This window comes from Notechis scutatus, chromosome 4 (genome assembly GCF_049901735.1).
Source record: "Notechis scutatus isolate UNSWTSFEM ecotype Mainland chromosome 4, rNotScu1.2, whole genome shotgun sequence".
In the NCBI taxonomy this organism is placed as follows: domain Eukaryota; kingdom Metazoa; phylum Chordata; class Lepidosauria; order Squamata; family Elapidae; genus Notechis; species Notechis scutatus.
Window position 1 is genome coordinate 168,748,796 of NC_142012.1, and position 27,804 is coordinate 168,776,599.

Sequence of the window (27,804 nt, forward strand, 5' to 3'; positions counted from 1 at the left end):
TCTCCACCGACTTTCAGCTATGCAAATTGGGATGAGCCCCCTTTGAGTGGTGTGGGAAGAAGGAATGGATTCCCAGGGAGGCGGGGGATTGCAGGCTACAGGAACCATTTGCACCCCTCAGGCGACGTTGAGGACACAGATAGACCCCCAGGTGGCCTCAACGGCTCTCGGGAAGGAGGCTTTTCTGCAAGAGTCTAAATCCAGTCAGAGCTGAAGAAGCTCCTTGGAGGAGAAGTGTAAGGTCTTCACAGAAAGCACCAGAAAGCACCCTTGGGACGGTGTCCTGGATGACTGAGAATCTCCATGGACCCTCAGGTGAGATTTGACAGGCTGTGGGTAGCAGCTGATTACCTGAGAGTGTTTCAGCCTCATTGACCCCAGTTGTAATGACCTGGGCAGTCCTGGATAAATCTTTATGGGGCCCCCAGGGTTACTTTCGTCACAAAACGGTGGGCTGCTAGATTCACACATGACCTACAACGGGGCGAGTCTCCCTGCCTCTCCTCGTAAGCCTTGTCTTGGGGGGGGGCTGGAGGTCCTTGGAGGGGGCTGTTGTTGGTGGTCAGGTTCTTCGTCTTGGTTATAATCTGCTTTTTATTTCTTTGGTTGGTGTGGTTTTCAACTGTCAGTGCATTTAATGTCTTGTGCTGCAGGGTGAGCCACCCAATTAAAGTTGACTTAAATAAAATGACATGGAGCGTTTCACACGGGCATGTGAACGGGCTCCTTTCCAGGCCAGGCTGAGCCAATGCCAGGGGGACGAGGGACAATCCATACGGTCCACTCTGAGCAGCATTCCAAAACTCCCAAGGGAAACGGGGAAGAGGGGCAGAGATGGGAGCAGGTGCACAAAACAAGAGAGGGCAGGTAGACCCCGACTTACGCCCACAAAGGAGCACAGAATTTCTGCTGCTACGCAAGACGGCCACTGGGCGAGTTTTGCGCCACTTGACAAACTTTCTGGCCACAGTTGTTACTAACGCCCTTGTGAAGCGAATCTGGCTTCCCCATTGACCCCAGGGCACTGCGACCGTCATAAATAGGGGTCAAGCATTCGAATACTGACCACGTCATTGTGGGGATGCTGCAATGGTCATTAAGTGTGGGGAAACAGTCATAAATCATTTTTTTCAGTGCCGTTTCTGTTAGGAATAACATGGTTACCTAACTTAGTTTGGGTAAAATAATATATATAGACTATGATAGTGTTTGTCACTTTAAATGCAGACCATGTATTTTGGGTGCAGTTGTAAAATCACCATAAGAGGGAGCAAGAGAGCTCACTGTTTGCTGGCTTTTACTGGATTGCTGACAATGATGGATTGATGGTGATAACTGCGTGTTTTCTCCCTGCTATTGCTGAACGAAGAAAAGAGGTTTGATTTTCTTCATATCTCTACTGCAAAAAGAGATATATTACTGGACTGATTATTTGTAAGTTTACTGACCTCTTTTTCGACACTGGACTTTGCAACTGAATAATCCCCGAACGGACTGAACTACTGAATGATATATGGACTGTTTGACTATGCTAAAAATCTTACTGGAATAAACTATTTAACTAGCACTGTGTATCTGTTTCACTGAGTGTAAACTACAACAACGTTTATCTCATATATTTGCCTGCCTGACTGACTGCCGTTGCACATTCTGCTAGGGTGTATATCCCTAACAGTTTCAGTCACTAAATTAACTGTTGTTAAGTCAAGGACTTCCTGCACTTTAAAGTGAATTAATTTCCTAGTTCCAGTACGCTTACCTTGGGCTTCTTTGGTGCTTCTAATATCACTTGCACACCCAATTTTCTTTTGCATGTTTTCCTTTGGACAAGGCAAAATTCCATTTCGCTCCTTTCCCAGTTTATTAAACGACGATACTGTTGAATACCCAAGAGCTCTTAGTCCAAACGCCATAACCTCGAAATTGTGATATTTGACCACCTTTTGCCATGCTGGCTGCCTTAAGAGGCTTTATTTATTTATTTCTGATGGTCTCTGGGTGCCATCTAGTGGCATCGAACACCCGGGAGCTGCTGCCCTCCAGGCTCCACTGTAAACAAACCATGGTGTTACCACCAGGATGTGAGAACCAAGATGCTCGTGTCTGGGTGGCAGGATGTGTCTCAGTTGGTTTTTCTGGAAAACACTCAACCATCAAGTGACCTAACAATCCAGCTGGCTTTGCTACCCTAGCCAAAGAATTGTCTCAACCAGGCTCACACGACTCAAACCTGGATTTAAGGAGAAACTTAGTGACCGTGAGAACAATTAACAGTGGAAACAACTTCTCTCCAGAAATCGTGGATGCCGCAGCACCAGAGGCTTTTAAGAAGAGACCGGACAGCCACTTGTGCCCTGGAACGATATAGGGCAGGGGTCTCCAACCTTGGCCACTTTAAGAATTCTGGGAATTGAAGTCCACAAGTCTTAAAAGCTGCCAAGTTTGGAGACCCCTGATATAGGGTCTCCTGCTTCAGCAGGGGGTTGGACTAGAAGACCTCCAAAGTCCCTTCCAGTTTTATTCTGATTGACTGAAGCCTGGTAATTCAACCTCAAAGGGCCAAAGTGGGGGGCAAAGGAATTCCAGGGGCTTCTGGCCACCAGGCTCTGCCAATGCCCGGATGGGTTCTCCATACCCCCAACCTCTGAGTCATCCTGGGGGATGCTTGCCAGCTGGAAGGAAGGCAGCACCCTGGTGGGCTCGCCCACCCTTGTCCACACAAGGCCAGAGAGAGCAGGGCTGCCTGGGCAGATTCAGGCCCTGCCAAAGGTGCCCCCCCCCAAACCCCCTTCAATATCGGCCAGTTTGGTCTGGCACTAGGCTAGAAAGCTGGAGGGCCAGTTCTAGCCCTGCCTTAGCCATGAAAGCCAGCTGGGTGACTGGCCCAGGCACCAGGAGACGGGGAGTTTTAGTTCCCCCTTGAAGGCCAGCTGGATGACTTTGGGCCAGGCACCCAAACAATGAGTTCTAGTCCCACTTTACGTAGGAAAGCCGGTTGGGTGACTTTGGGCCAATTACCAGAGACTGGGAGTTCTAGTCTCACCTTAGGCATCAAAGCCACCTGGGTGACTTTGAGCCAGGCACCAGGAGTTGGTGAGTTCTAATACGGGCTTAGGTACAAAAGCCAGCTGGGTGACTTTGGGCTAATCATTAGGAGATTGGGAGTTCTAGCCCCACCTTAGGCATGAAAGCTGGCTGGGTGACTTTGGCCCAGGCACCAGGAGACGGGGAGTTCTAGTTCCCCCTTGAAGGCCAGCTGGATGACTTTGGGCCAGGCACCCAAACAATGAGTTCTAGTCCCACTTTACGTAGGAAAGCCGGTTGGGTGACTTTGGGCCAATCACCAGGAGACGGGGAGTTCTAGTCTCACCTTCCGTATCAAAACCAGATGGGCGACTTTGAGCCAGTCACTCTGCCTTCAGCCCAACCCGCCTCACAGGGTTGTTGTTGTGGGGGAAATGTGAAAAGAGGGAGGAATGTTATGTAGGCTCACCAGTTGAGTTACTGATAAAAATAACAAAGGCAGGCTATCAAGAGAGAGAGAGAGATAAAAAGCCAGAGCAGGCCAGGTCAGGGGTGAGTGCGCAGGGACCGTTTCCACAGCCCGTCCTTTAATTGCTTGGAAGTAAGGCTTGGACTAAGGACGCGCGCTAAGACCGACTGTCCCGGGTCCCACTTGCAGGAAGAGCCTTCCGGTTCCGCCCAGCCCTGACATGGAACAATTACATTCAAGAACAGGGGACCAGGGGAGGAAAAGGCCCTCGACTCAGAGACCAGGGTGGGACCTTGGCGCCGTGTCGGTCTCTCGGGGGGGACAGGGACGGCTATCCCTTCCGCCGGGCGTTTCTCACCTCACCCTCGCAAAGCAGGGGAGGGGTGGGTGGGGGCAGGGAGCCAATTCTATAAAAGGAGGAGCCAGCCCACCCCACCGGAGACGGGTATCATGTGCTAAAGGGAAAGGGTGTTTTTTTTTTGCTGAAGGAGGCGGCCAGGTGCGCATACCGTCACGGTGGCCTGGGAGAACGCTGGAAGGCCAGCCTCCATGCCCAAGTAGCAGCAAATTCAAGCCCAGGACCCCAGGACCCTGCTGAAGCCTACCCCCCAGCCCCCCAGGCCTGATATGTTGACAAAGAGACCCGGGTAAACCCCGGATCCCACGGCCTGAGGTGGGGCAGGAGGCCTTGGAGGGGACAGAGGGAGCCTCAGAAGAATTTGTCGTCAATTCTGAAGTGCGGCCGCGTGACGTCGTCAGGGTTGATGAAGACCGAAATGGACTTTCCCGGGTTCTCAGTCACCAGCTGCTGCAGCTTTTTGGCCAGCCGGTCATCAGGCTGGTTGGGGTCCCCTCCGTCTGACTGGGGGGAGGGGATGCTGGTGGCGCTGCCCCTCCGTTGCAGCTCCAGCGTCAGCCGGTTGGCAGCCTTGACGTGTTCGATGGCCATCTGGAGGTGCTCGGCAGGGTCGGAGCGCACCGAGGAGAGCTTCCGGGCGTGGAGCATGACGGTCTCCTCCGAGAGGTGCTCCAGCATGTTGCACTGGGGGATGAAGTAGTTGGGGCAGGTCTTGTTCACCAGGCAGTGCTGCAGGTCGTCGATCAGGCCCAGCAGGAAGTGGGCAGCGTAATCCTCCTGCAGCAGGTAGCTGGCGGGCAGCCGGTCGCAGGCCCAGAGCATGACGCTGCGCAGGTGGTAGGGGCTGACGGCCTTGGGGCGCGAGAGCAGCTTGATGATGATGGCCTTGCAGGCCTGGTAGGCTTGCATGAGGCTGCTGGAGATGCACTTCTTCAGCTGCACCTCGCTGCGGGCGAAGGACAGGCGCCACTCGTTCTCCTTCCGGCCCTTGTATGAGCACGCGGGGACCAGGTAGAAGCCGCTGATGACCTCCTCCTCCGTGATCTTCCCATCCCAGAAGTGGTTCTCCATCAGCCAGCTCTGGGCCACGGCCGGCCAGCCCTTGAAGGACACCACGGGCACGATGTCGTACAACATGCGGCTGCTGCCCACTCCCAGAATGATGGAGATGAGGGTGCCGTTCTTCTCCACCTTCTCCACCTTGGGCATCCCCCGCTGGGGCTTCTTCTGGATCTCCGAGAGGACCACGCTGATGGACTCGTAGAACCACTCGGCCACCCGGGTGGGGGAGAAGAAGTAGTTGGTGGCCCCGTTGAGGTGGTCAACGATGGTGCAGCAGTCCTTCCACTTGCTGATGGTCCCTTCGTCAAAGAGCCGCAAGCTCAGCCAGGAATGACACAAGGCGGAGTGGCGCATGTCCAGGGTGACCGGCTGGTTTCGGTCGTGCAGCTTCAGGGCCGGCACCAGCAGGGTGAAGTCCATGTCGTAATCCGTGCCACGAGCGAAGAAGTTCAGATCGTCCAGATCAAGGTCCACCACGCCTTCTCGGACCCCTCCGGAAAGCAGCAAGTACTCGTTGGCGACTGGAAGTTTTTGGTCAAGTTTTTGTACCATGCCTGGAAGGAAAGGGAGAAAGAGGGTGAGGGTGAGCCAAGAACTCGGGGGCACAGGGTGCTTCAGAGCCTCCCCACCCCAACGAGGGACCAGGTGGGCCTTCCCCTCCAGGTGGACCTTCTGAAGCCAAAGTTTTAGGGGAGCAGCCGTGTCACAACCCAAACCAAGAGGGACTCCCGGTGATTCTTCCCAGCGGAACCCTTGATGGTTTAACTCCTGCAAACAGGCTCTGCGTTCTGCACCCCACGTTCACATTCTGGGAACCATTAGGGAGGCTCTGCGCTCGCCCTCTTTCTCTCCCACAACCTATCCAGGCTGAGCGGCCTCTTCCTCCTCTGGGAGGCACCCCCTCCCTCCCTCCCTCCCAGGGATCCCCCTCCTCACCACATCCCATCCCAGGGACAGGCAGCCCTCGACTTGCAACAGTGAGCGAGTGACCGTTGAAAGGCACTGAAAAAAGCGACTTATGACCGTTTTTCACACTTACGATCGCTGCAGCATCCCAGAGTCACACGATTTACATTCAGATGCTTATCCATTCCTATTTAACGACGGTCGCAGTGTCTTGGGGGCAAGTGGTTCCCCTTTTGCGACCTTCTGACAAGCAAAGTCAATGGGGAAGCTGGATTCACTTAACAACCACATTACTCCCTTAACAACTGCAGTGATTCACTTAACAGCTCGGGCAAGAAAGGATGTAAAACAGGGCAAAACTCCCCTAACGACTGTCCTGCTTAGCAACAGGAATTTTGGGCTCAGTTGTGATCCTAGGCCAAGGGCTCCCTGTAGGCACAAGCCAGCCTGAGCCAGATTCTCCACAGGGAGCAGGGATGAAAGGACTCGAACGCCATGCAGGCTTCAGCCTGGCAGCCACGAACGAGGAGGAGCAGAGTGGCAAAGGACGAGGAAAGAGAACGGCTCCTGCCACAAAAGGCGACAGAGAAATCTGCCTTCCGGAAAGTGGATTTAGTACTTCAGCAGGCTGGCATCTTGCACAAAGCAAGCAGGAGGAGGAGGAGGAGGAGGAGGAGGAGGAGGAGGAGGAGGAGGAGGAGGAGGAGGAGGAGGAGGAGGAGGAGGAGGAGGAGGAGGACCAAGGAGGAGGACCAAGGAGGAGGAGAAAGGAGGAGGAGGAGAAGGGAAGAGGAGAAAGGAGGAGGAGAAGGGAAGAGGAGAAGGAGAGGAGGAGGAGGAGAGAGGAGAAAGGAGGAGGAGAAGGGAAGAGGAGAAGGAGAGGAGGAGGAGGAGAAAGGAGGAGAGGAAAAGGCGGAGGTGATGGAGGAGGAAGAGGACTGTGGGGTCCTTGGGGCTCTCTGGCCTTGGTTGTTTCTTGCAGACGTTTCATGACCCAGAGAGGGAACATCATCAGTGCTAGAAGGGAGAGGTTTACGGAGAGGAGGAGGGGTTGGAACTGGGACTGTCCGACAGGGGTGGCACGTCTCCCTTGGCCTTTTCGGACCCTTCTGCACGCTCCCCAAATTCAGAGTTCACCCACCGCGTGTCCGCTGTGTAAAAGCCCGGGAGACGCACCGCCTGCCTGTGAGGGAGGGAAGAGGGCATGGGAATCCTTTCTGGAGGCGACGGACATACAGGTGGGCCTGGACGACAACCAGCTCCTTAGTGGCCATTCAAAGTTACACTGTCCCTGGGGGGGGGCAGGTGTTGTGGGGGGTACTTATGATCCAGATTTGAAGTCCCAACAGCCCCCCCACCCCACTTCTAGTCACAGGACCACACAAGGGCCCTGGGCAGCCGGGCTGCGGTTTGCAGGACCATTTGGCTTCTGTTGACTTCGGGGGTTTTCTTGGCGAAAGTTTGCCCATAGCAACCGCAGCGTTCACTGAATGACGGCTGCAAAACGAGGTTGGTTTAAGACCATCATGAGTCACGACCATGATGGGCAGGCTCTCCGTGACAGTCGCAACTTGAGGACTTCCTGTGTTTAGTTTTTCTAAGCACATTATTACATCAACCTGCCTCAGAGAGAGAGAGAGAGAGAGAGAGAGAGAGAGAGAGAGAGAGAGAGAGACGCACACACACACACATCCCAAGGGATGTCAGAAGTTATTCTGGGGGAACTATTTTTAAATTCACATGTTGGCTGAGTGTGCGGCTGTGCTCTCTCTCTCTCTTTCAGGGAGTCCAAGAAGTAACGGAAGGAACCAGAAATCACCCTGATTTCTCCCTCCCCCCCCGCCCCCCCAGTTCAACTTCTGCTAAAATTATCCCTGAAAGGGATCCAGACTTTTCCACAAATAAGCAAGCATTGCCCAAGACAAGCCCAGGAAATGTCTTTATTCACCTTCGTAATAACATCCATCCCACTGCAATTCTACGGCTGGAGATCTTCTTATGATGGTTTTATCTTCACTGAGCCTTTTATCTCCTACGTTGCATTGTCCACCTACCTTTTATAGACACAGTGTGTACCTGCTGATGGTTTTATTTAAACTGAATTCGTATATATCAGTGGTTGCACAAGCTCTGTAGATGCCAAAATAAACAATAAGTAAACCTTTGTAAAAATGGAGCATTTTCTGCAAATTAGGCACTACTGAGGTCGTATTTCCCAGACTTGGTAGCATCCAATAAGCCTGCGCTGTTACCCCAAAATGCATTCAGCACCCCTGTCAGGGCAGGGAATCTAGGCTGGGCCTGGAAAGGGGGCAGCGGTCAAGTTGAAGCCCTCCCCCTTTTGGGGAAAAAAGCGGCATTTCATCGGTTCGGGCAGCAAAGTTTACCAACCCTTTGCATTATCTACCGCAGGGGTCTCCAACCTTGGCCACTTTAAGGCTTGTGAACTTCAACTCCCAGAATTCTTTGCTGACTGAGGAATTCTGGGAGTTGAAGTCCACAAGTCTTAAAGTAGCCAAGGTTGGAGACCCCTGATCTACAGCAGCCTTGCCAGCCTGGGTGCCCACCTCATCGCCATAGGAAAGTGGCACCACAATGGTAGGGGAGATGCCCTCAGGGCAGCACAGGCCGCCACCAAGGAGCTTCCGCTTCTTCAAAGCCCCCCAAGGCCAGAAGCCCCTCAGGCTCCCCCCACGGAGTGCCATGGGGGTGAGAAAACTTTGGGCACAGGAGCCAAACATAGAATAACAGAGTGGGAAGGGACCTTGGAGGTCATCTAGCCCAACCTCCTGCTCAAGCAGGAGAGTCTAGCCTCTACCTGGGATCGAACTCACAGCCTTCTGATTGTGAGGCGAGAGCCATGGCAGCTTGAAGATGGCTGGACTTCAACTCCCAGAATTCCCCAACCTGCTTTTATTGCTTTAATCCCCTTTTTAACTGTTTTAAAGTGTGTTTTAAGACTTCAGTGGTAACAAATGTTTTTGAATTGTAAGGGACCCGGTGTCGTTTGCTAAAATGGGTGGCGATAGAAAAAAATAAATAAAAGGAAATGAAATGAAATAATGAAATGAAATGAAATAAAATAATAAAATAAATAACATAACATAACATAACAGGAGGGTGAAGCTTCCTGGATCCGCCACCAGAGGGAGACAGTTCCCCTCCTCTTTTGCTCAACCGTGTTTCAATACAGGCAGACCTCGACTTACAACGGTTCATCCAGTGACCGTTTGAAGTTACAACAGCGCTGAACCAAGTGACGTGACCATTTTGCACACTTAACCACCACTGTAGCATCCCTGTGGTCACGTGATCCCAGATTCAGACGTTTGGCAACCAACTCCCATTTACGACGCTTGCTGTGTCCCGGAATCCCGTGGTCCCCTCTTGCGACCTTCCGCCCCGCTGAGTCCGTGGGGGAAACCGGATTCCCTTAAGAAGCGCGTTACTAATTGGAGAACCGCAGGGGTTCGCTTCACAAATGCGGCGAGAAACGGTGTCAAATGGGGCGAAACTCAACACATTTCTCAGTCAGCAACATAAACGTCGGGCTCAATTGTGGTTGTAAGTTGAGGACCACCTGTCCCCTTTCTGCTTTCGCTCTGGGGCAATTGTGAAGAGGCCTCCCTACACACACACACACACACACAGAGCCACCCCTTCTGTCAACCAGAAAGCCGGTCTGGGAGGTCCAGGAAAGGGGCTGCAACCAAGCCCCCCCTTGGGCTTCAGGCTGGGGGATTCGTTCCTCTGGGGGACCCAGGGGTGGGGGCGCAGCTGCAGAGCCCCCAGCCCCCTGCTCTCCCCTCCTTTCCAATCCTGCTCCAGTAACAAGGCCTAGCTTGTCGCCCCCGGCCCTCCTCCAGCCAGGCCCGGCCTGCCTCTCCCTCTTCCGAAGGCTCCTCCTGCCTCTGCAGAGCTCACCGCTGGACAGTCCACGATGGTCCCGAAGCGCAAACTCCCTCGAACGTGGCCGTCCCTCCCGGAGGCCACAGCCACGTCCTTGTCGGGGAAGAGAACAAGCCGGCCAGTGTCGCCACTTGGCTGACCAGGAGGAGGCCGAGTCAGCTCAGGGGCCGGAGGAAGGATCTGCGGGAGTCCAGCTGCAAGGAGACAGGCCTGGCCTTTGTTGCTTGGCTTCCCTCTCCCCTCCCCTCCCCCCAAACACACACACATCTGCACAGGACCGGCAGGGTTTCTCACAGCTGCATGGAGCCCCCCCTCGCCTGGCCCTCCTCCCTCCTTTGCCGGGCGGCTGCCCCTTCCGAGGGGGTCTCTTGGCCCTCCCAGCGGACGAGAGGAAGGAGGACGCCTGGGTCCCCCTGGATTCAGCCCCAGAAAGAGGGACCCGATCCTGGGGGGCCTGGAAGACCCTGGCCTGGCACCCAGAAATGGGCGCTCCAGCCGCTGCCATCCCCTCCGTCCACTGACAAGCAACATACCCTGGATTTCTCCCTGCACCCAAAGGCAGAACAAGGACCAGCGGATGGAAATGCACCAAGGAGAGAAGCAGCCTGCAATGAAGGAGGCATTTCCTGACAGGGAGGGCGATTCACCAGTGGAACGGCTTGCCACCAGAAGTTGTGGCTGCTTCATCAACACTGGAGGCTTTGAAGAAGAGGCTGGAGGGCCGCTTGTCCCAAATGATATGAGGTCTCCTCCTTGAGCAGGGGGTCAGACTGGAAGACCTCCAAGGTCCCTTCCCGCTCTGTTCTTCCAAGTAACTGAGAGTAAAGCAGGCTGAGCACCAGGTCTACCCCGCAAAGGCCCTGAAGGCGGGGCGAGAAGCAGCCTGGCACCACGGAGGAATTTCCTGATTCCCCCCCCTCCCAAAGTCTTTCTGGCAGCCCCTCAGAAGTCGGGGGGGGGGGTTGGAAGGAGAAGCAGGAGCTGCATGGAAGGCCCTCCACGTGGTCCCCAAGATCACAGTCTGCCCAGCTGGGCCCGGCTCCTTCGATCAACGGGCCTCGACTGCGCAGGCGCCAGGGAGGAGGCCAGGCTCACTGCATGGCACCCGAAGGCAGAGCTCAGGCTTCAAAGGAACAAAGGAGGAGAAAGGCAGGGCGGCCGTTGTGCCCACAGGCGGATTCTCCGGGTGCCAAAGCCGGCAAGCGGAAGAGGCCGAGCAGATTCCAGGCCTCCAGGGCAAAGAGGGCGGGAACCGAATTATGGAGGCCCCGGGGCAGAAGGGCACGGCTCGGGAGGATGCCAACACTTGGAGGGCGCCCAAGTTGGCACCTCACCTTGCTGGCTGCAAAGAAGGAGGGAAATGCTATAAGAGACAAAGGGCTAAATCCTCATGCCTGCTAGAGCAGAAGATACCAAGCTGGCAGGAATAGCCAACACCCAAGAAGATAGATAGGCTCGAGATCCAGATCAAGATGACAGACTAGAACCCTGGGCCCTCTCTAATAAAATGAAATTCAATGTAGAGAAAAGTAAAGTCCTACACTTAGGCAGGAAAAACCAAAAGGACACATACAGACTGGGTGAAACCAGGCTCAATAGCAGGAACTGGGAGTCAAGGACTCTTAGTGATCAACCAGCTACATAGGAGCCAATGATATGCAGCAGCCGCCAAAAAAGCCAATGCAATCCTACCGTGTTTCTCATATAATAAGGCTGGGTCTTATTTTTTTTTGAGCCCCGAAATAATGGCTAGGCCGTCTTTTCGGGGGTGACTTAATTCCCCCCCTTGCATCTTCAGGCGGGCGGTGACGGCTTGGATGTTGACCTCAGCGTTGGTGGGGCACTTCTGCTTCGGGTCAACGCAGGCAGCACCATATCCGGGTGTGCAACAAAAGTGCTTCCTAACGGCAAGCCCCCACCATTCCCCCCATTTCGCATGTTTTAATATAGGCCTTAATTTGGGGGGAGGGCCTTAATTTCATTTCATGCCTATAAAACATGTGGGACTTCCTATTGGGGGAGGCCGTATTGTTGGAGAAACAGGGTAAGTTGCATTAACAGAGGGATACAATCGAGATCAAGGGAGGTACTAATACCACTCTATAAAGCCTTAGTAAGACCACACCTAGAGTCCTGCATCCAGTTTTGGTCACCACGCTATACAAAAGATGTTGAGACTCCAGAAAGAGTGCAGAGCAGAGCAACCAGGATGATGAGGAGACTGGAGATTAAAACATACGATGGACGGTTGCAGGAACTGGGCCTGGCTAGTCTAGGGAAGAGAAGGACCAGGGGAGACAGGAGAGCATCTTCCAATATTTGAGGGGCTGCCCCAGAGAGGAGGAAGGGGGTCAAGCTATTCTCCAAGGCACCCGAAGGCCAGACAAGGAACAATGGGAAACTGAACAAGGAGAGAGATTCAACCTAGAAATAAGGAATTTCCTGACAGGGAGAACAATCCACCCATGGAACAGAAGTTGCCTTCGGAAGTTGTGGGAACTTCATCCTTGGAGGCTTTCAAGAAGAGATTGGACTCCCACCTGTCAGAAATGGTGTAGGATCTCCTGCCTGGGTGGTGGTGGGGGGTTGGATTAGATGACCTCCCAGGTCCCTTCCAACTCTGATGATCTGTTTATCTGTTTAGGGGGTTGGACCAGAAGACCTCTAAGACCCCCTTCCAGTACTATTTGGTACCAACTGAAGATCAGACGCTCTGCTTTGGCATCTCGGGGTGTCCCCTGGGCCCTGCCCCCCTATGCAAAGCCAGGCTTGGACCAAAGGCAGGAGGGCTGCCCTCCCCCCAGTTCAGAGAGGAAGGAGGGGCATCCAGAGAGTGAGACCCTCTGGGGACAAGGCTGAGAGGGGACCAGGAAGGATGCCACACGGCCCCTTTCTGCCAACTGATGCCCTCCACGGGGCTCACTTCAGGGCCCATGGTCCACAGCCCCCATGAAGCCAGACTCGTTGGGTTTCAGTTGCCCCAAAGGAAGGGAAACGGCTGCCCAGCTGAAGCAGGGTCCAGCTCCCAGGCAGAGGGGCCCCTTCCTGCAAAGAGGAGCAGCTGGAACCAGACCATTTTCACCCAAGCTGCTTTTCCAAGCCACCCCAAAACGCCAAGAAGCGCCCCCACCCACCCCCAGGCCCTGCCAGTCTCATCCGTGACCCAGAAGGATTTCGGGAGGGTTGCATCCAGCGGTGGGTTTCCAAATGGTTTCCTACGGGTTCTATGCGCGGTTCTAGGCAGGAGCGAATCGGCTCAGCTAAAAAACAAGGGAATATAGAAGAGGTGATGGCAGGGGCGGGTGGGCGGGGCCAGCCAGAGCGGGTGTTTGCCGGTTCTCCAGACTACTCCAAATTTCCACTACTGGTACGCCAGAACCGGTCCAAACCAGCTGAATGCCACCTCTGGTTGCCTCAAAACCAACCTCCTTTTGCACACGGGGCAGAGGAAGAGAGGCTGCCAAGGCATTGGGCATCTCCCTAGACGAAACGCCACCAACGTCTCACCCCATGCAGGCCAGCCAGGCTGCCATTTGCCCATTGCTGCACCTGGGTGGAGGGGCACCTGGGCCTCCCCCGGCTGCATCTGGGCTGGGCTGGGCCCAGGAAGGGCAGCAACCCAAGGAAAGCCTCCTCCGTCGAGGGGGAGTTAAACGCCGTCATTTCGGGGACTGAGAAGCTGCCAAGGTGAGGGAGCCCTCCTGGCCCCCCTGCACCCAGGTGGCCTCTGCCCACCTTCTGCAGGAAGCTGGCATGAGGAGAACAAGCCAGAGAGATGCCAGCTCTCCTCCCTCGGCCCCTGCCTGGCACCACGGAGGAGCTGCCTCTTCAGGGGGGCCAGGCCCCTCCTTCCCTGCCCAACCCCCCAGCCCCCCAAGGCAGAGCACAGTGAGTCCTCCACTTACGACCACAACGGAGCCCACGGTTTCTTTCGAGACAGGCAAAGCAAGGATTCTACCCCCATTTTACGACCTTCCTTGTCACAGCTGTTCAGTGAATCCCTGCGGTTGATACGTTAGCAACCCGGTCGTTAAGTGAATCTGGCTTCCCCAGTGGCTTTGCTTGTCAGAAGGTTGCAAAAGGGGAATCACGCGACCGTCGTAAATACGAGTCAGTGGCCACATAACCCTGGGTGTGCTACGACGGACAGAAGTGTGAGAAACAGTCATGAGTCACTTTTTTCAGTGCCGTCGCAACGGTCACTAAGTGAATGGTCGTAAGTCGGGGACTATCTGGCCCTTTCCTTTCCAGGGCCAGCCTGGTACAAACGAAGGGGCTCTGCAGGAGGCGACCAGGCTGGGCCTGGGGGTGGGGGTGGGGGTCAGATGCACCAGCAGTTTGGAGTCCCCCAAAAGAGACCTTGACGACGGGGTGGGGGGTGGGGGTGGCATGCGAGCCGTTGGGACCGTTTCGGCTGAACCGATAGTAGAAAGAAAAAAGGCAACGACCAGCTGAGAGGAGGGAAAAAATCCTCCGGCTGAGAGAAAAAAGAGAGAGAAAAGGGCAGGATCGGGTCCCTCCCTCCCTCCCTCCCACCCGTCCCTGCACTTCCCTCTGCTCCCTCCTCTCGGCTGATGGGCTCTGCAGGTCTCGGCTGGGGTGGAGAAAGCGGCGTGCCGGCGTCAGGCAAAACACGCCCACCGAACCGGCGGTTAAACCATTTGGATCCCACCACTGCTTGACGTCTTCTCTGGCGCCAATTGGCCTTGACCGTTAGCAGATCAGAGTCTTGTTATCTATCTATCCGTATCCATTTCTGTATATCTCTATTTATCCATGCATCTCTCTTGATCCATCGATCTGCCTTCTCTGATTATTACCTATTTATCTATGTTTTTATCTATCCGTCTCTATCTTTATCTAGATCTACCTATCATCTATCATATCTGTCTGTCTGTCTATATTCCGGTGGCACAGAGGTAAGAACGCGGCATTGCAGGCCAATTCAGCTCACTACCGGAAGTTCAATCCTGAACAGCCCAAGGTTGACTCAGCCTTCCTTCCTTCCTTCCTTCCTTCCTTCCTTCCTTCCTTCCTTCCTTCCTTCCTTCCTTCTGTGTTTCTTTCCTTCCTTCCTTCCTTCCTTCCTTCCTTCCTTCCTTCCTTCTGTGTTTCTTTCCTTCCTTCCTTCCTTCCTTCCTTCCTTCCTTCCTTCCTTCCTTCCTTCCTTCCTTCCTTCTGTTTCCTTCCTTCCTTCCTTCCTTCCTTCCTTCCTTCCTTCCTTCCTTCCTTCCTTCCTTCTGTGTTTCTTTCCTTCCTTCCTTCCTTCCCTTCCTTCCTTCCTTCCTTCTGTGTTTCTTTCCTTCCTTCCTTCCTTCCTTCCTTCCTTCCTTCCTTCCTTCCTTCCTTCCTTCCTTCTGTGTTTCTTTCCTTCCTTCCTTCCTTCCTTCCTTCCTTCCTTCCTTCCTTCCTTCCTTCCTTCTGTGTTTCTTTCCTTCCTTCCTTCCTTCCTTCCTTCCTTCCTTCCTTCCTTCCTTCCTTCCTTCCTTCCTTCCTTCTGTGTTTCTTTCCTTCCTTCCTTCCTTCCTTCCTTCCTTCCTTCCTTCTGTGTTTCTTTCCTTCCGTCCTTCCTTCCTTCTGTGTTTCTTTCCTTCCTTCCTTCCTTCCTTCATTCCTTCCTTCCTTCCTTCCTTCCTTCCTTCTGTGTTTCTTTCCTTCCTTCCTTCCTTCCTTCCTTCCTTCTTTCTTTCCTTCCTTCCTTCCTTCCTTCCTTCCTTCCTTCCTTCCTTCCTTCCTTCTGTGTTTCTTTCTTTCCTTCCTTCCTTCCTTCCTTCCTTCCTTCCTTCTGTGTTTCTTTCCTTCCTTCCTTCCTTCCTTCCTTCCTTCCTTCCTTCCTTCCTTCCTTCCTTCTGTGTTTCTTTCCTTCCTTCCTTCCTTCCTTCCTTCCTTCCTTCCTTCCTTCCTTCCTTCCTTCCTTCCTTCCTTCCTTCCTTCTGTGTTTCTTTCCTTCCTTCCTTCCTTCCTTCCTTCCTTCCTTCCTTCCGAGGTCAGTAAAAGGAGGGCCTTGCAATCTGCTGACTCTGTGAACGGCTTAGAGGGGGCTGAAAAGCAGCACTGTGGAGCGAGCAACATGTACATCTAAGCGCCACTGGCCACGGAATGAACCTGTAGTGCTTTCGAACTCAATCCTGGCCCCAGATTCCCTGCGCCTGGCGGCCTCTCCTTCAGGGCAGCAGAGAAGGGTCTGCACAGGGACACCCCCACCCCCCCACCCCCAGGGCTGAACCACGGAAAATGGCAAAGCCCAACCCCCAAGCAGGCAGCCCAGAGCTCTCATGCAAAGCCAGCAGGTCCCCACCCATTCCGCAAAGGCAAACCCAGCAGCTGAGTCACACACACACACACACACACAAAGTCTCGGCATAATTCCTGCCTGCAGCAAAGGGGGCTTTGCAGACATCGGAGGCGCTTCCGAGTACACAGACCGATGATCTGCTCCCAAGGCTGCCCTTTCCCCTGCCAGCCGGTTTCCCTGGGCAGCCTGCACGGAGCAGAAAGTAGACAGTGGTGCATCCACAGGGCCCGGGCACAAACGGCAGCGTGCAAAACGGGCCTGCCCTGAGAATGCCACGCCTGGGATCCCTTCTGATTTCGACAACGCTGAGTTTGCACAGATAGACAGATAGGAGAGAGTGTGTGATGGATGGATGGATAGATGAGAAAGATGTAAGTAGGTAGGTATAGGATAGGTTGATGATGATGATGAGATAGACAGACGGATAGACAGGCAGATGGGGGAAGGGAGGGACAGAGAGTGAGTGAGAAAGGGAGAGAGTTGAAGACAGGAGGGAGGGAGGTAGATGATAGATGGCTAGATGATAGAGGAGGAGGAGAGACAGAGATATAGATAGGTAAGCAGGCAGGCAGGCAGTAGACTGTCAGGTGTGAACAAGCAGGTCCACCTATGAAGAATTCAATTAGCTGATTTACTACTGAAGCCCAAACACAGGAATCTTTTCAAAGTGATGCTTTGCACTTGGTTGTGTTATAAAAATAATGCAGTAAAAGAGGAACACGGGCAAACCACAATAGCTACAGCCCTGAACACGTCCCAAGGCATTCTTTTTATACTTTTCTGCCTGCATTTCACAACTTCCTTCCTTGTTCCTGCTTACTGACAGGCAGTCTCCACATATATCCCTGGACATCTCAAACCACTATCCATCAGCTACTTTCATTTCCTTATTTCTCGTGGTTTCGTCCTTCTATGTCCAAATATACTTATATTATGTATAAAGTTACATACTTTATACATACCCTAAAATGGACACCTAACATCAAAAACATCATCAAAAAAGCAAAACAAAGAATGTTCTTTCTGTGCAAATTCAGGAAGCTCGAACTGCCCAAGGAGCTGCTGATCCAGTTCTACAAAGGAATTATTAAATTTGTCATCTGCACCTCTATAACTGTCTGGTTCGGTTCTGCAACCCAACAGGACAGACACAGACTTCAGAGGATAATTAGGACTACAGAAAAAACAATTATTACCCACCTGCCTTCAATCGAGGACCTGTATCTTGCGAGTCAAAAAGAGGGCTGTCAAAATATCTACACACCCCTCACATCCCGGACATAAACTGTTTCAACTCCTTCCCTCAAAACGACGCTATAGAGCACTGCACACCAGAACAACTGGACACAAGGGGAGTTTTTTCCTGAACGCCATCACTCTGCTAAACAAATAATTCCCTCAACACTGTCCAACTATTTACAATGTCTGCACTACTGTTACTATTAAATCTTCTCATCACTCTTTATCGCCCATCTCCTCCTCCCACTTGTGACTGTATGACGGTAACTTTGTAGCTTGTATCCTTACCATTTCTATTGACTGTTTCCTAGTATGATTTGATTGCTTATTGTACCCTATGACTATTATTATTAAGTATTGTACCTTGTGATTCTTGACTCTTGACGGATGTCTCTTTTCTTTGATGGACACTGAGAGCATTTGCACCAAGACAAATTCCTTGTGTGTCCAATCACACTTGGCCAATAAAAGAATTCTATTCTATACTATTCTGTTCTGTTCTACTTTGCAAAATCATGTTTCACAATTAGCAACAGCTGAGCAGGACTGCAAAGAGTTCTGGTACATTTTAAAATCATCCTATTTAAAACTTTGCTTCCCGTCTCTTTATTCTGGGGCCTTTTATCATCCACAGGCCTGGTTGAATCTGATAGACCAGGAGCCTATATATTTTTTTGTTTCCCAGGTGAAACAGATGAGGCTCAACAGCATTCGGGGGGGGGGGGGTGTTGGACTCTGATGACTACACAGAGACTCCGAACTGGTGCCCCCCTTGATTCCTCCCGCTGGCTCTGCCAGTCTCTCTCCAACCCAGGCAGAGGCAAGGGGCCAGCCACCTCTGCACCGTTGTGGGGGGAACAGCCACCTGGATTTTCCCCTCTCGAAGGAAGCAGTGGTCCCAGGGTCAATTGGATGAATTCCTACCTGAGCCCCAAGGCGCCTCCGCCTGTAAACCAGGCTTAACAGCTCCAAATTAGCAAAGCCAAACAGATGCACCGGAGGGAACCCACAATGGTGCCGCATGCATGACAACACCATCACACAAATGAGGCCGGCTCCATCATCCGCTTGGGCGGCTTCCACCGAGGAGGGCTCCTTTGGAAAAGGCTGAGCGCAGGAGATGGGCCAATCGGAAGATGCCCAAGGGGCACAACCCTTTCCAGAGCCCTGCATGGAAATGGGTTGCTTACCCCCAACCCTCCTCCACCCCGGTGGGATTCGCTTCCGCTTCTTCCAGGTCTTCCACACACACCCCTCCCCAAACAGCTCAGCCGTGAATGGTTTTCCCATTTTCCCAGCTGCAGGTCTTATTCCCTTTGCGTACCATCCCGTGCCCAAAGCTGCAGCCGCGGCACGTGGCCGGCTCCTCCGTCCCAGCGAGAGGCTTTCTCCTCTAATCCGCCTCCAGGGCACAGGCAGCAGATGGCATCGCCCCGCGGGCTGCATGGACAGCAGAAGGCTGAGGCAAGGAGACCGGCCGGGGAGGGGCAACGCCAGGCCAGCGAGGGAAAACCACCTGCAAGCACCGGGTCCCAAAGGGGCTTTTCCCCAAAGGGTTCTGAACACGTTTCTCTTCTCATCCAAGAAGCTTCCTCAGGTTCTACGTGAAGGATGCAGAAGGGAAGGATTTATGAAGATAGATAGATATAAAGGATTTATAGCTATCTTCATAAATAATAAGTTTATAATAAAATTATAATTTTTTTAAAATTATAATTTAAAATCATCCTAAATCGCCCCCAGAGAAGAGCCGGGGCCCGAAGTTCCCCGTGGATGAACTCTCCAGCAAGCGTTCGGAAGCTCATGAGATGAATCCTCTGGTCCCGGTGATCAACCCAGGTTGGATCCTGCAATTTCATCCCGGGACACATAGATTCTCCTTCACTGGCGAGATAGGAATCCTCCCATTCCCCACCCTTCCGCCAGAACCGAGGAAGCTTCTTGGAAGAAAAGCAAAAGGTTTTCGAAGAAAAAGAACAAAACAAGAAAATCCAGCTGCCTTTGGGGGAGCCTTTTGGAGACAACCCTGACCTGGACGAGGGAGAATCTCAACACCTCCGTTTTCGTGAATGGGGCAAATGCTGGGGAGGGCCCCCTCCGGGTGGCCCAGATGCGGAAACCCATGGGTGCTGAGTTCGAGTTCACGTTTGCATCAGCCTGGGCCACCCAGGCAGGCAGGGAAATTACGTTGCAGACCCTGTTAAAGAATTCCCACTGTGGAATATCACACACACACACACACACCAGCCGGAAGGGTGGGCAGGTCACGAGGGGACAAGGCCGGAGACAGGGAGACGAAATCTCTGCGGGCCCTGGCCGCAGCTGCCCAGGGATGGCTCAGGCAGGGCTGAACCTGAGGGGGGAGAGGGGGGTGAATGCCCAGGTGCAGGGGGCCACCAGCAACAGCGGAAAGGCCAGGCTGCAAGCCCACTCCTCCGGCGCGATTGCCCCCGCCTGGCAACCCTGCCCTGGGAGAAGGACGGCGCCTGGCATCGTCCTCTTAATCCCCGGAGGACCCCCAAGCCCAACAGGCGTTGAAGCTCAATGGAAGACAGCACCCCAGAGGAGACGGAGCCCCCCCCCGGGAGGAAGGTGGGGTTCAGGGACCCCTCCCCACCCTCACCTCCTTCTCAGGAGAGGCCAAGGGAGCAGGCCGTCCTCCGGAGCGGGGCTCTAGGCCCCCCAAGGGAGCCCCTCGGGGTCCTTTCTTCCTCTTGAGGCAGGCAGGAAAAACAGGGACCCCCTCCCCAAAGACAATACCATTCCTGGAGGGGGGAGGGGTATTTGGTGGGGGGAGGGAGGAATCCTGCCAGGCTCTCCCTGTGCACCTGCCAAGGAAGGTAGTTTCCCAGGGTGGGGTCAGGTCTTCTGCCTTGGGCAGGGGGTTGGGCTAGATGACCTCCAAGGTCCCCTTCCAGCCGTAGGCCTCTCTTTCAGCACACTGAGCCAGGTCAGAGGAAGCTGAACTTGGCGAATGCATGAACCCTGGTTTGTTTGCACGGTGCATTTGGACAATGCAAACACGGGGCCAAAGGTCCAGGCCAGAGCTGGGTTTTCAAGCAGGGAAAGTCTCAGCAGCCCAGGGGCCTCTGGGTGAGCGTGTGTGCGCGTGTGTGAGAGAGAGAGAGATACACAGAAAGAGGGAGAAAGAAATAGAGGGGCAGAGAATTAGAGAGTGAATGAGAAAGAGGAAGAGAGAACAGAAGAGAGAAAGAGAGAAAGAAACAGAAACAGAGAGAGAAAGGGAAGGAAACAGAAAGGAAAGAGAGAGAGAGAGAGAGACCAAGAGAGTGAATGAGAGAAACAGAGAGAAACAGAGGGAGAAAGGGAAGGAAAGAGACAAAGAGAGAAAAGAGAGAGAGACCAAGTGAGTGATAGAGAGAGAGAGAAACAGAGAGAAGGGGAAGGAAAGAGACAGAGAAAGGAAAGAGTGAAAAGAGATCGAGATCCCAAGCGATTGAGACAGAGAAAGAGAGAGAGAAAGGGGAGGAAAGAGAGAGAGAGAGAGAGAAAGGGGAGGAAAGAGAGAGAGAGAGAGAAAGGGGAGGAAAGAGAGAGAGAGAGAGAGAGAGAGAAAGCTGCCTTGTCAACTCCCTCCCCTTCCTTCGCTCTCTGCCTGTTGTTGCTCCACAGCCTGGCAATCATTTACCTGCCTTTCCGCACAGAGATTGCAGGTGTGAGGCTGGCAGTGGAGGCTTCCTCTCTGGCAGGGGGTGGGTGGGGGGGAGGCAGCCGGCCAAATTGGGAGGGAGGGAGGGAGGGAGGGAGGCTTTCCTTGGCCGGAAGCAACTGGATTACTCAGGGGAGGGGGAGGGGAAGCAAAGGGCCGTAATCCAAGCACAGCCCTCACCCAGGATTAGCCCCCAGGCAGCCGGAGGGAGGGAAGGAGGGAGGGAGGGAGGAGGGGAGGGCAGGAGAGCCAGCAGCCACCCTCCCCTCCCACCAGGCCACCAGAGGGTCGGATTCGGACATTTGTGGTGCTTTGGGGGAATGACCATCTGGGCGGATTGCATAACTCTGGCATTGGTTTGAATGGCTCCCGCTTTGGACCCCCCCGTCTCCACCCGAGTGGACGGCGACCTATCAAAATAGAACCGCCGCGTATTGAGTCCCCGACGTACGGCCACAATTCGGCCCTACATTTCTGTTGCTAAGCGAGGCCGTTGTTCAGTGAGTTTTGCCCCATTTCACACGACTTTTCTTGCTGCAGCCGTGAAGGGAATCCCCTGCAGGGGCTGAATTAGTAAGACGGTCATTAAGTGAACCGTCGCAAGGAGGACCCTGTTCCCAAAGGGCTGGATTTGGATCACATGACCCTGGGGAATGCGGCAACCGTCGGAAGTGTGAAAAATGGTCCTGTGTCCAGGGCTCTTGTCCCTTCAAACGGCCACTAAATGAAGGATTGTAAAAGTTTTTTTAAAAAAAATAAAAAAAGGCAAGGAGGATTAAACGCTGTTAAAATGAGCGTAAAGGCAAAGGGTGGGGCGCCTTTCAGGGCACCAGCCACCCCTCTAGAGGACTAAGGGCTCCTCTGGGCTCCCCGCGGCAGGAGGGAGGGGGCCTGCCTCACCCTGGGGGGGGGCTGGGGGCCAGAGTATTCCAGAGGCCGGGCCCTTGCCTTCATGCCTGAGCTGGGGTCCTTCCTGAGCTGCTCCCCCCCCCGTCCCCCGGCTGCAGAGGTGCAGGGTTAGAGGGGTGGGGGACGTGGGGATGGCTCCGTCCTCTGCTAGGACCCCGCTCGACCGGGAAGGGGGCTTCTCGGGGGCAGCCTGGTGGTGCCACTCGCTTCCCAGGGCCAGAGGAAGCCCTGGCACTGGACTCTCCCCGCCAGGGGCACAGCTGCCGTGGCTGGCTGGGCCGAGTTTCCTTTGGGCAACAGTTGTGCCTTGTGAGGATTGTTCTGCAGTCACGGCTCTCTAAAACGCTAACAAGGTTTATTTAATCTTCACAAATTAATAGAACAAGAACAAGAACAAGAATAGAATAGAATTAGAATGGAATGGAATGAAATGGGATAGGATAGGATAGGATAGAATAGAATAGAATAGAATAGAATAGAATAGAATAGAATAGAATAGAATAGAATAGAATAATGGAATGGAATAGAATAGAATAGAATAGAATAGAATAGAATAATGGAATAGAATAGAATAGAATAGAATAGAATAGAATAGAATAGAATAGAATAGAATAGAATAGAATAGAATAGAATAATGGAATGGAATGGAATAGAATAGAATAGAATAGAATAGAATAGAATAGAATAGAATAGAATAGAATAGAATAGAATAGAATAATGGAATGGAATAGAATAGAATAGAATAGAATAGAATAGAATAGAATAGAATAGAATAGAATAGAATAGAATAATGGAATAGAATAGAATAATGGAATGGAATGGAATAGAATAGAATAGAATAGAATAGAATGGAATGGAATGGAATAGAATAGAATAGAATAGAATAGAATAGAATAGAATAGAATAAGAGAAGAGTAGAGTAGAGTAGAATATAACAGAACAGAACAGAATAGAATTAGAATAGAATTAGAATAGAATTAGAATGGAATAGAATAGAATAGGAATAGAACGGAACGGAACAGAACAGAACAGAATAGAATTAGAATAGAATTAGAATAGAATAGAATAGAAAATAGAATAGAAAATAGAATAGAAAATAGAATAGAAAATAGAATAGAATGCTTTATTGGCCAAGTGTGATTGGACGCATGAGGGATTTGTCTTTGGTGCATAGGATCTCTCTTATGGATTGCATCTCATGCGTGTCCCGTTTCATGGGCTGACCACCTTCTGAGTGCGACTCCAGCCACTCTCAAGGACGTTATGGGTACTGATTACCTCCCACCCACCTCGCCCACTCCCCAAATTTCATTTTCGCTGGAGCTTTTGCAAGGATGGCCTCTAACGTTGCCCAGGTACCTTGGTTCTGTAGCTAACTCAGCTCTCCCTTTCATGAAATGGCTCTCCCAGATGACGTGACAGAGAGAACACACACACACGCACACACACACACACACACACGTGGGCTATGCAGATGTTGTGCAGCTGGAGTCCAAGAAGAAACTGCTCTAGGAGCATAGATCACACCCAGAGACCAACCCTGCACATGTACACAATCCCTGCAACCAAAAGAACGACTCGGTGAACAGCCAGTTTAGCCTAGTGGTTAAGGCACCAGGCTAGAAAGTGGGAAAGTGGGAGTTCTAGTCCCGCCTTAGCCATGAGGGGGACTTTGGGCCAATCACCAGGAGCCCCCAGCGAGCTCTAGTCCCACCTTAGGCCCACCTTAGGCATGAAAGGCCAATGGGTGACTTTAGCCCAATCACCAGGAGCCCCCAGGGAGTTCTAGTCCCACCTTAGGCATGAAAACCGGCTGGGTAACTTTGGGCCAATCACCAGGAGAATCCAGCCCCACCATAAGCATGTAAGGGAAGCAGGTGACTTTGGGCCAATCACCAGGAGCCCCCAGGGAGCTCTAGTCCCACCTTAGGCATGCAAGCGGGCTGGGCGACTCTGGGCCATTCCCTCTCTCTCTGCCCACTTCACAGGGTTGTTGTTGTGGGGAAAATAGAAAGAGGGCGACGTTAGGGTGTGTTCAGAGCCTTCAGATATTTGGAAAAGTAACCAAGGCAGCATCTCAATAAAAAATAAAGTGAATAAACAAGGACACACACACACCCCAATGAGCCCCACTGTACCACCCCTGGGGAGACAGAGTCGCCTGCCAGAACCCCATCTTTTCACACAAACCCCCAGGCCTCGAACCCAACGGAGACGTTAAGGCAGCTCCCCCAATGTTCCCGGATGTCCCCCGCCCTTCTAGGATTTGGCTGCCCTGGCTGGCTCCTCTTGAAGTCAAAGCACTGGAAGACCGGAAACTTTCTGGCACCACAGACCTGTCCATGAGACAAGCTGAAAGGCCCCCAGAGGGCATCAAGCTCACCCCCTTGTGCCCAAATCCAGGGGGCCATTTCTGACAGGGGAATGTCCAGCCTTGCTGGGGAAAATCCTGCAGGGGAAGACAAATCCCCCCCCACACACACCTTTTGTAGGCACCTGGGAATATTTTTATGTTCTGGTTGTGACCTGGAGGATCCGTCCTGGGACGAGGCTTTCAGGCGAAGCCCTCTCTAGTCCTTGAGGAAGCTTCCAACTTTTCCTCTGGGTGGAGGGATGGGGGAATCCCCTCAAGCCCCCCCCCCCCCAAGGAATTCCATAGTAATGGAGCCTCCTGGCCACAGCCGAGGCCTCTGGCAAGCTCCCAACTCCAGAAAGGCAGCTTTGGATTCCAGTGGGAGCTATCGAAGAATGATTGATTAAAAAATATATAATTTTCTCCCTTTCGGCCAAAGAAAAGCAACTTTCCCTGAAATACTCGGAAGTGGCGTGGAGATTAAGAAGGAAGGGAGCCCAGGAGGATCCAGAGGGATTTCCCAAGAGAGCAGGAGGAGGGCCGTGTTCATTGGGGGGGTAAAAAGTCCGGATTCACTTAAGGACCGTGTGACTAAATTAACAACTGCAGGGATTCGCTTAACAGCGATGGCAAGAAAGGGCATCCAATGCAAGAAACCTTTCCCTTAGCAATGGAAATTTTGGTCTTGGTTTTGGTCACCGGTGGGAGGACTGTGGCCAAAGCGGCAGCTGCCAAAAGAGCCAACGCAAACTTGGGCTGCCTCAAGAGAGGGAGAGAACGAAGATCACGCGAGGTGCGAATCCCACTTTACAAGGCCCTGGTGAGGCCACGCTTGGAATAATGGATCCAGTTTTGGTCCCCATGAGGCAAAAAAGACACGGAGGCTCTGGAAAGAGGGCAGAGAAGAGCAACCAGGAGGGTGAGGGGACGGGAGGCTCTAAAACATAGGAAGAAGAGCCGCTGCAGGGACGGGGACTGGCTGGTCTCGTGAAAAGAAGGACTAGCGGAGACAGGGCGGCATCTTCCAACATCTGGAGGGGCCAAAGAAGACGGGAGTCAAGCTCTTCTCCAAAGCACCAGAAGGCCAGACAAGAAGCATAAAGAGAGATCCAACCTAGAACCAAGGAGGAATTTCCTTCACAGTGAGAGGACAATGAACCAGCGCAACGATTTGCCTCCAGAAGGTTTGGAGGCTCCAGCACTGGAGATTTTGAAGAAGAGACTGGACTGGTCTGGAATGGTTTCTTGCTTGAGCAGGGGGCTGGACTAGAAGACCTCCAAGGTCCCTTCCAACTCCATTATTGCATTTTCCTGAGAACCTATAATTGGTTCATTAGAATGAATCAATGATTCATTGGAATCAATCTTGAGGAAACTCTGGAAACACACACACACACACACACACACACATGCGCACACACAGGGAGTTTGAAAAGACTAGAGAACACGGAAAACCTCCCCCTGCCAGGGACCCGGGCGAACCTCGCTGCCCCCCCGAGTTGAGCCACGGTTCTTTGAATGGGCAGCGGCCCTGGGAAGCACACCTGGCAAAGCCAAGCATCCCCTCCAACACCTGAGAACCTTCCTGGGTCTTCAGGGCCCGAGATTCCCCTGCAGGGGGGCCCATCACGCCAGCAGGAAAGGGTAGCGGGAAGCACCCCAACTGGTCGGCAGCAACTACCCCCTTCTGCTGGCCGGGGAATTCTGGGAGTTGACATCCAGAGGACTGAAAAACTCCCAAGGTTCAATCATCCGGGAGGGTTTTACAGGGAGGAGGAGGAGGAGGAGGAGGAGGAAAAGGATTGTGGGGTCCTTGGTGCTCTCTGAGATTTTCTTCCAGACCTTTCATGACCCAACTGGGAAACATCCTCAGTGCTCTGAGGGCGCCACGGTGGCCAGATAAAGAGACCCAAGAACGACTGAACCTGGCAGCCCAATTCACACAACCTGCTCCAGGAAAGCTGGACCACCCATCGACCCAGCCGCGGCCAGCATCTCCACACCCTCCGACCCCCAGTGGAGGGACAGAATCACGCCAGCCCCCCACTCCGGAGTCCCTCGCGGCAGAATCCCCAAAGCCCCTCGGGCGTCACCCGCGGTTTCCAGGTCAGCGCGCAACCCCCAGACAGACCCACCGGCTGCAAAGGCTGCCCGGCTCCTTCCCTCCTCTTCCAACTGGGAGGTTTTCCCGAACTGGCAGCCCCGTCGATCCGGGACGAGAGTCCGCCCGCCTTCGCTCAAGTCCCGCAGACTAAAGCGCTTCCCGCCCCCGCCCCAGTTGGGGAACCAGGACCGAGAGCCGCCAACTCCACGACCCCACATTCCGGCGATCCAAGGCGGGAGGGCAGCCAGTCCACTCCGCCCCGCGCGTGGCACGGACCCGGGGGCTTCGCTTCCCGCCCCAACGCAGCCGGGGGCCCAGACCTCCAACCCCGGGCCACGCGGCGGGTTTCGCAGAGTCCCCGCAGGGCCCGGGCGGGGGCAGATCGCGAGGGCCGGCCGGCCCCCAAGGAAAGCCAGGGCGGGGCCGGAGTGTAGCCGGGGTCTCCACCGCCCCCCACCGCCCCCCTCAGGTCAGGCGGGGACCCGTTTGAAGCGCAGGAATGTCCCCCTCCCTCCCGCCGCGGCTCTGCCTTTGTCTGCGGCGCATCGGGCGAGCCGGGCGGGGCGGAGGCGACCCCGACCATCGCCGCCCGGGAGCGGGGCGGGGCGCGGGGTGCAGACGCGGAGCCGCGCCAGAAAAGCCCCCAAGAAAGGCGGCCGGCCCGGCGGAGGGCAGGGCTCGGCGCAACAGGCCGGCGGGAGCCTCTCCGGGCGGGCCGCCGCAGCCCGGCAGGCGCGGGGGCGCGGGGGGGCGCGGCTGCTGACCCAGCATGGAGAAGACGAAGTCCTTGGCGGTGTGGATCTCCAGGGCGCGCTGGTCGTCGTACTCGCGCTGGTCCTGCCGGGCGAAGTCCTGGATCAGCCGGTTCAGCTCCTCCATGCGGGCGCCCGAGCGGAAGTCCAGCTCCGGGAAGGCGGCGGCGGCGGCGGCGGCGGCGGGCGGGCGCGACGGGCCCAGCGCTGCCCCGGCCCCGCTGCTGGCCCCGGGGCGGCGGCGGCGGGGGCGGCCGAGCAGCCGGCCTTGGAGGCGAGAGGCGGAGCGGCCATCTTCGCGCGAAGCCAGCCGCCGCCGCCGCCGCCCCGGAGCCGCCTCCAGCGCCGCTCCGCCCGCCCGGCCGCCCCGCCCGGCCTCCCGCCCGCCTCCGCTGGCGAGGGCGGCGCCGCCGGGCGGGGAGGAGGGAGGGCGCAGCCGGCCCAGCCCCTCGCTCGCTCGCCCGGCCCGCCGGCAGCCTGGAAGCGGCTCGGGCCGCGGGCGGGAGGCTTTGTCCGCGCTCTGCGCCTCGCCCGCCCCGCTTCCCAGCAGGGCGAGCCCGTCCCGGGAGCCGCTTCCTCCGGCCGGCTGGCCCGGGGATGCCCGGCTGCGCGCAGCGCTCTTGCCGGCTGGCGCGGGCGACACCTCCGGGCTCCGGCCGCGGCGGCGGAAGCCTCCCCTGGCCCGGCAGCCGAGAGCGGAGCGCCCTCCCGGGATCCGATCGCGGCCCAGCCGGGCAGCTCCGCCTCCCCGGGG

General features: G+C 54.4%; 1 protein-coding gene and 1 long non-coding RNA gene across 3 annotated transcripts in view; one reads left to right on the forward strand and one right to left on the reverse strand.

The window, feature by feature from the left end:
- The window catches only part of LOC148131031 (uncharacterized), a 28,747-nt gene extending 20,756 nt beyond the window's left edge, over window positions 1-7,991 (forward strand). For both annotated transcript variants that reach the window (XR_015749552.1, XR_015749551.1), the window contains exon 3: window positions 7,603-7,991. This is a non-coding gene — a long non-coding RNA (uncharacterized LOC148131031). The remainder of the gene's footprint in view (window positions 1-7,602) is intronic.
- Window positions 3,578-27,383, reverse strand: MB21D2 (Mab-21 domain containing 2). The gene is made up of 2 exons (XM_087965627.1): window positions 27,063-27,383; window positions 3,578-5,467 (listed from the first exon to the last, which is right to left on the reverse strand). The coding sequence occupies exons 1-2, from the start codon at window positions 27,175-27,177 to the stop codon at window positions 4,203-4,205; spliced, it is 1,380 nt and encodes a 459-aa protein (XP_087821753.1). The 5' UTR covers window positions 27,178-27,383; the 3' UTR covers window positions 3,578-4,202.
- Between the last annotated feature and the right edge of the window lie 421 nt (window positions 27,384-27,804).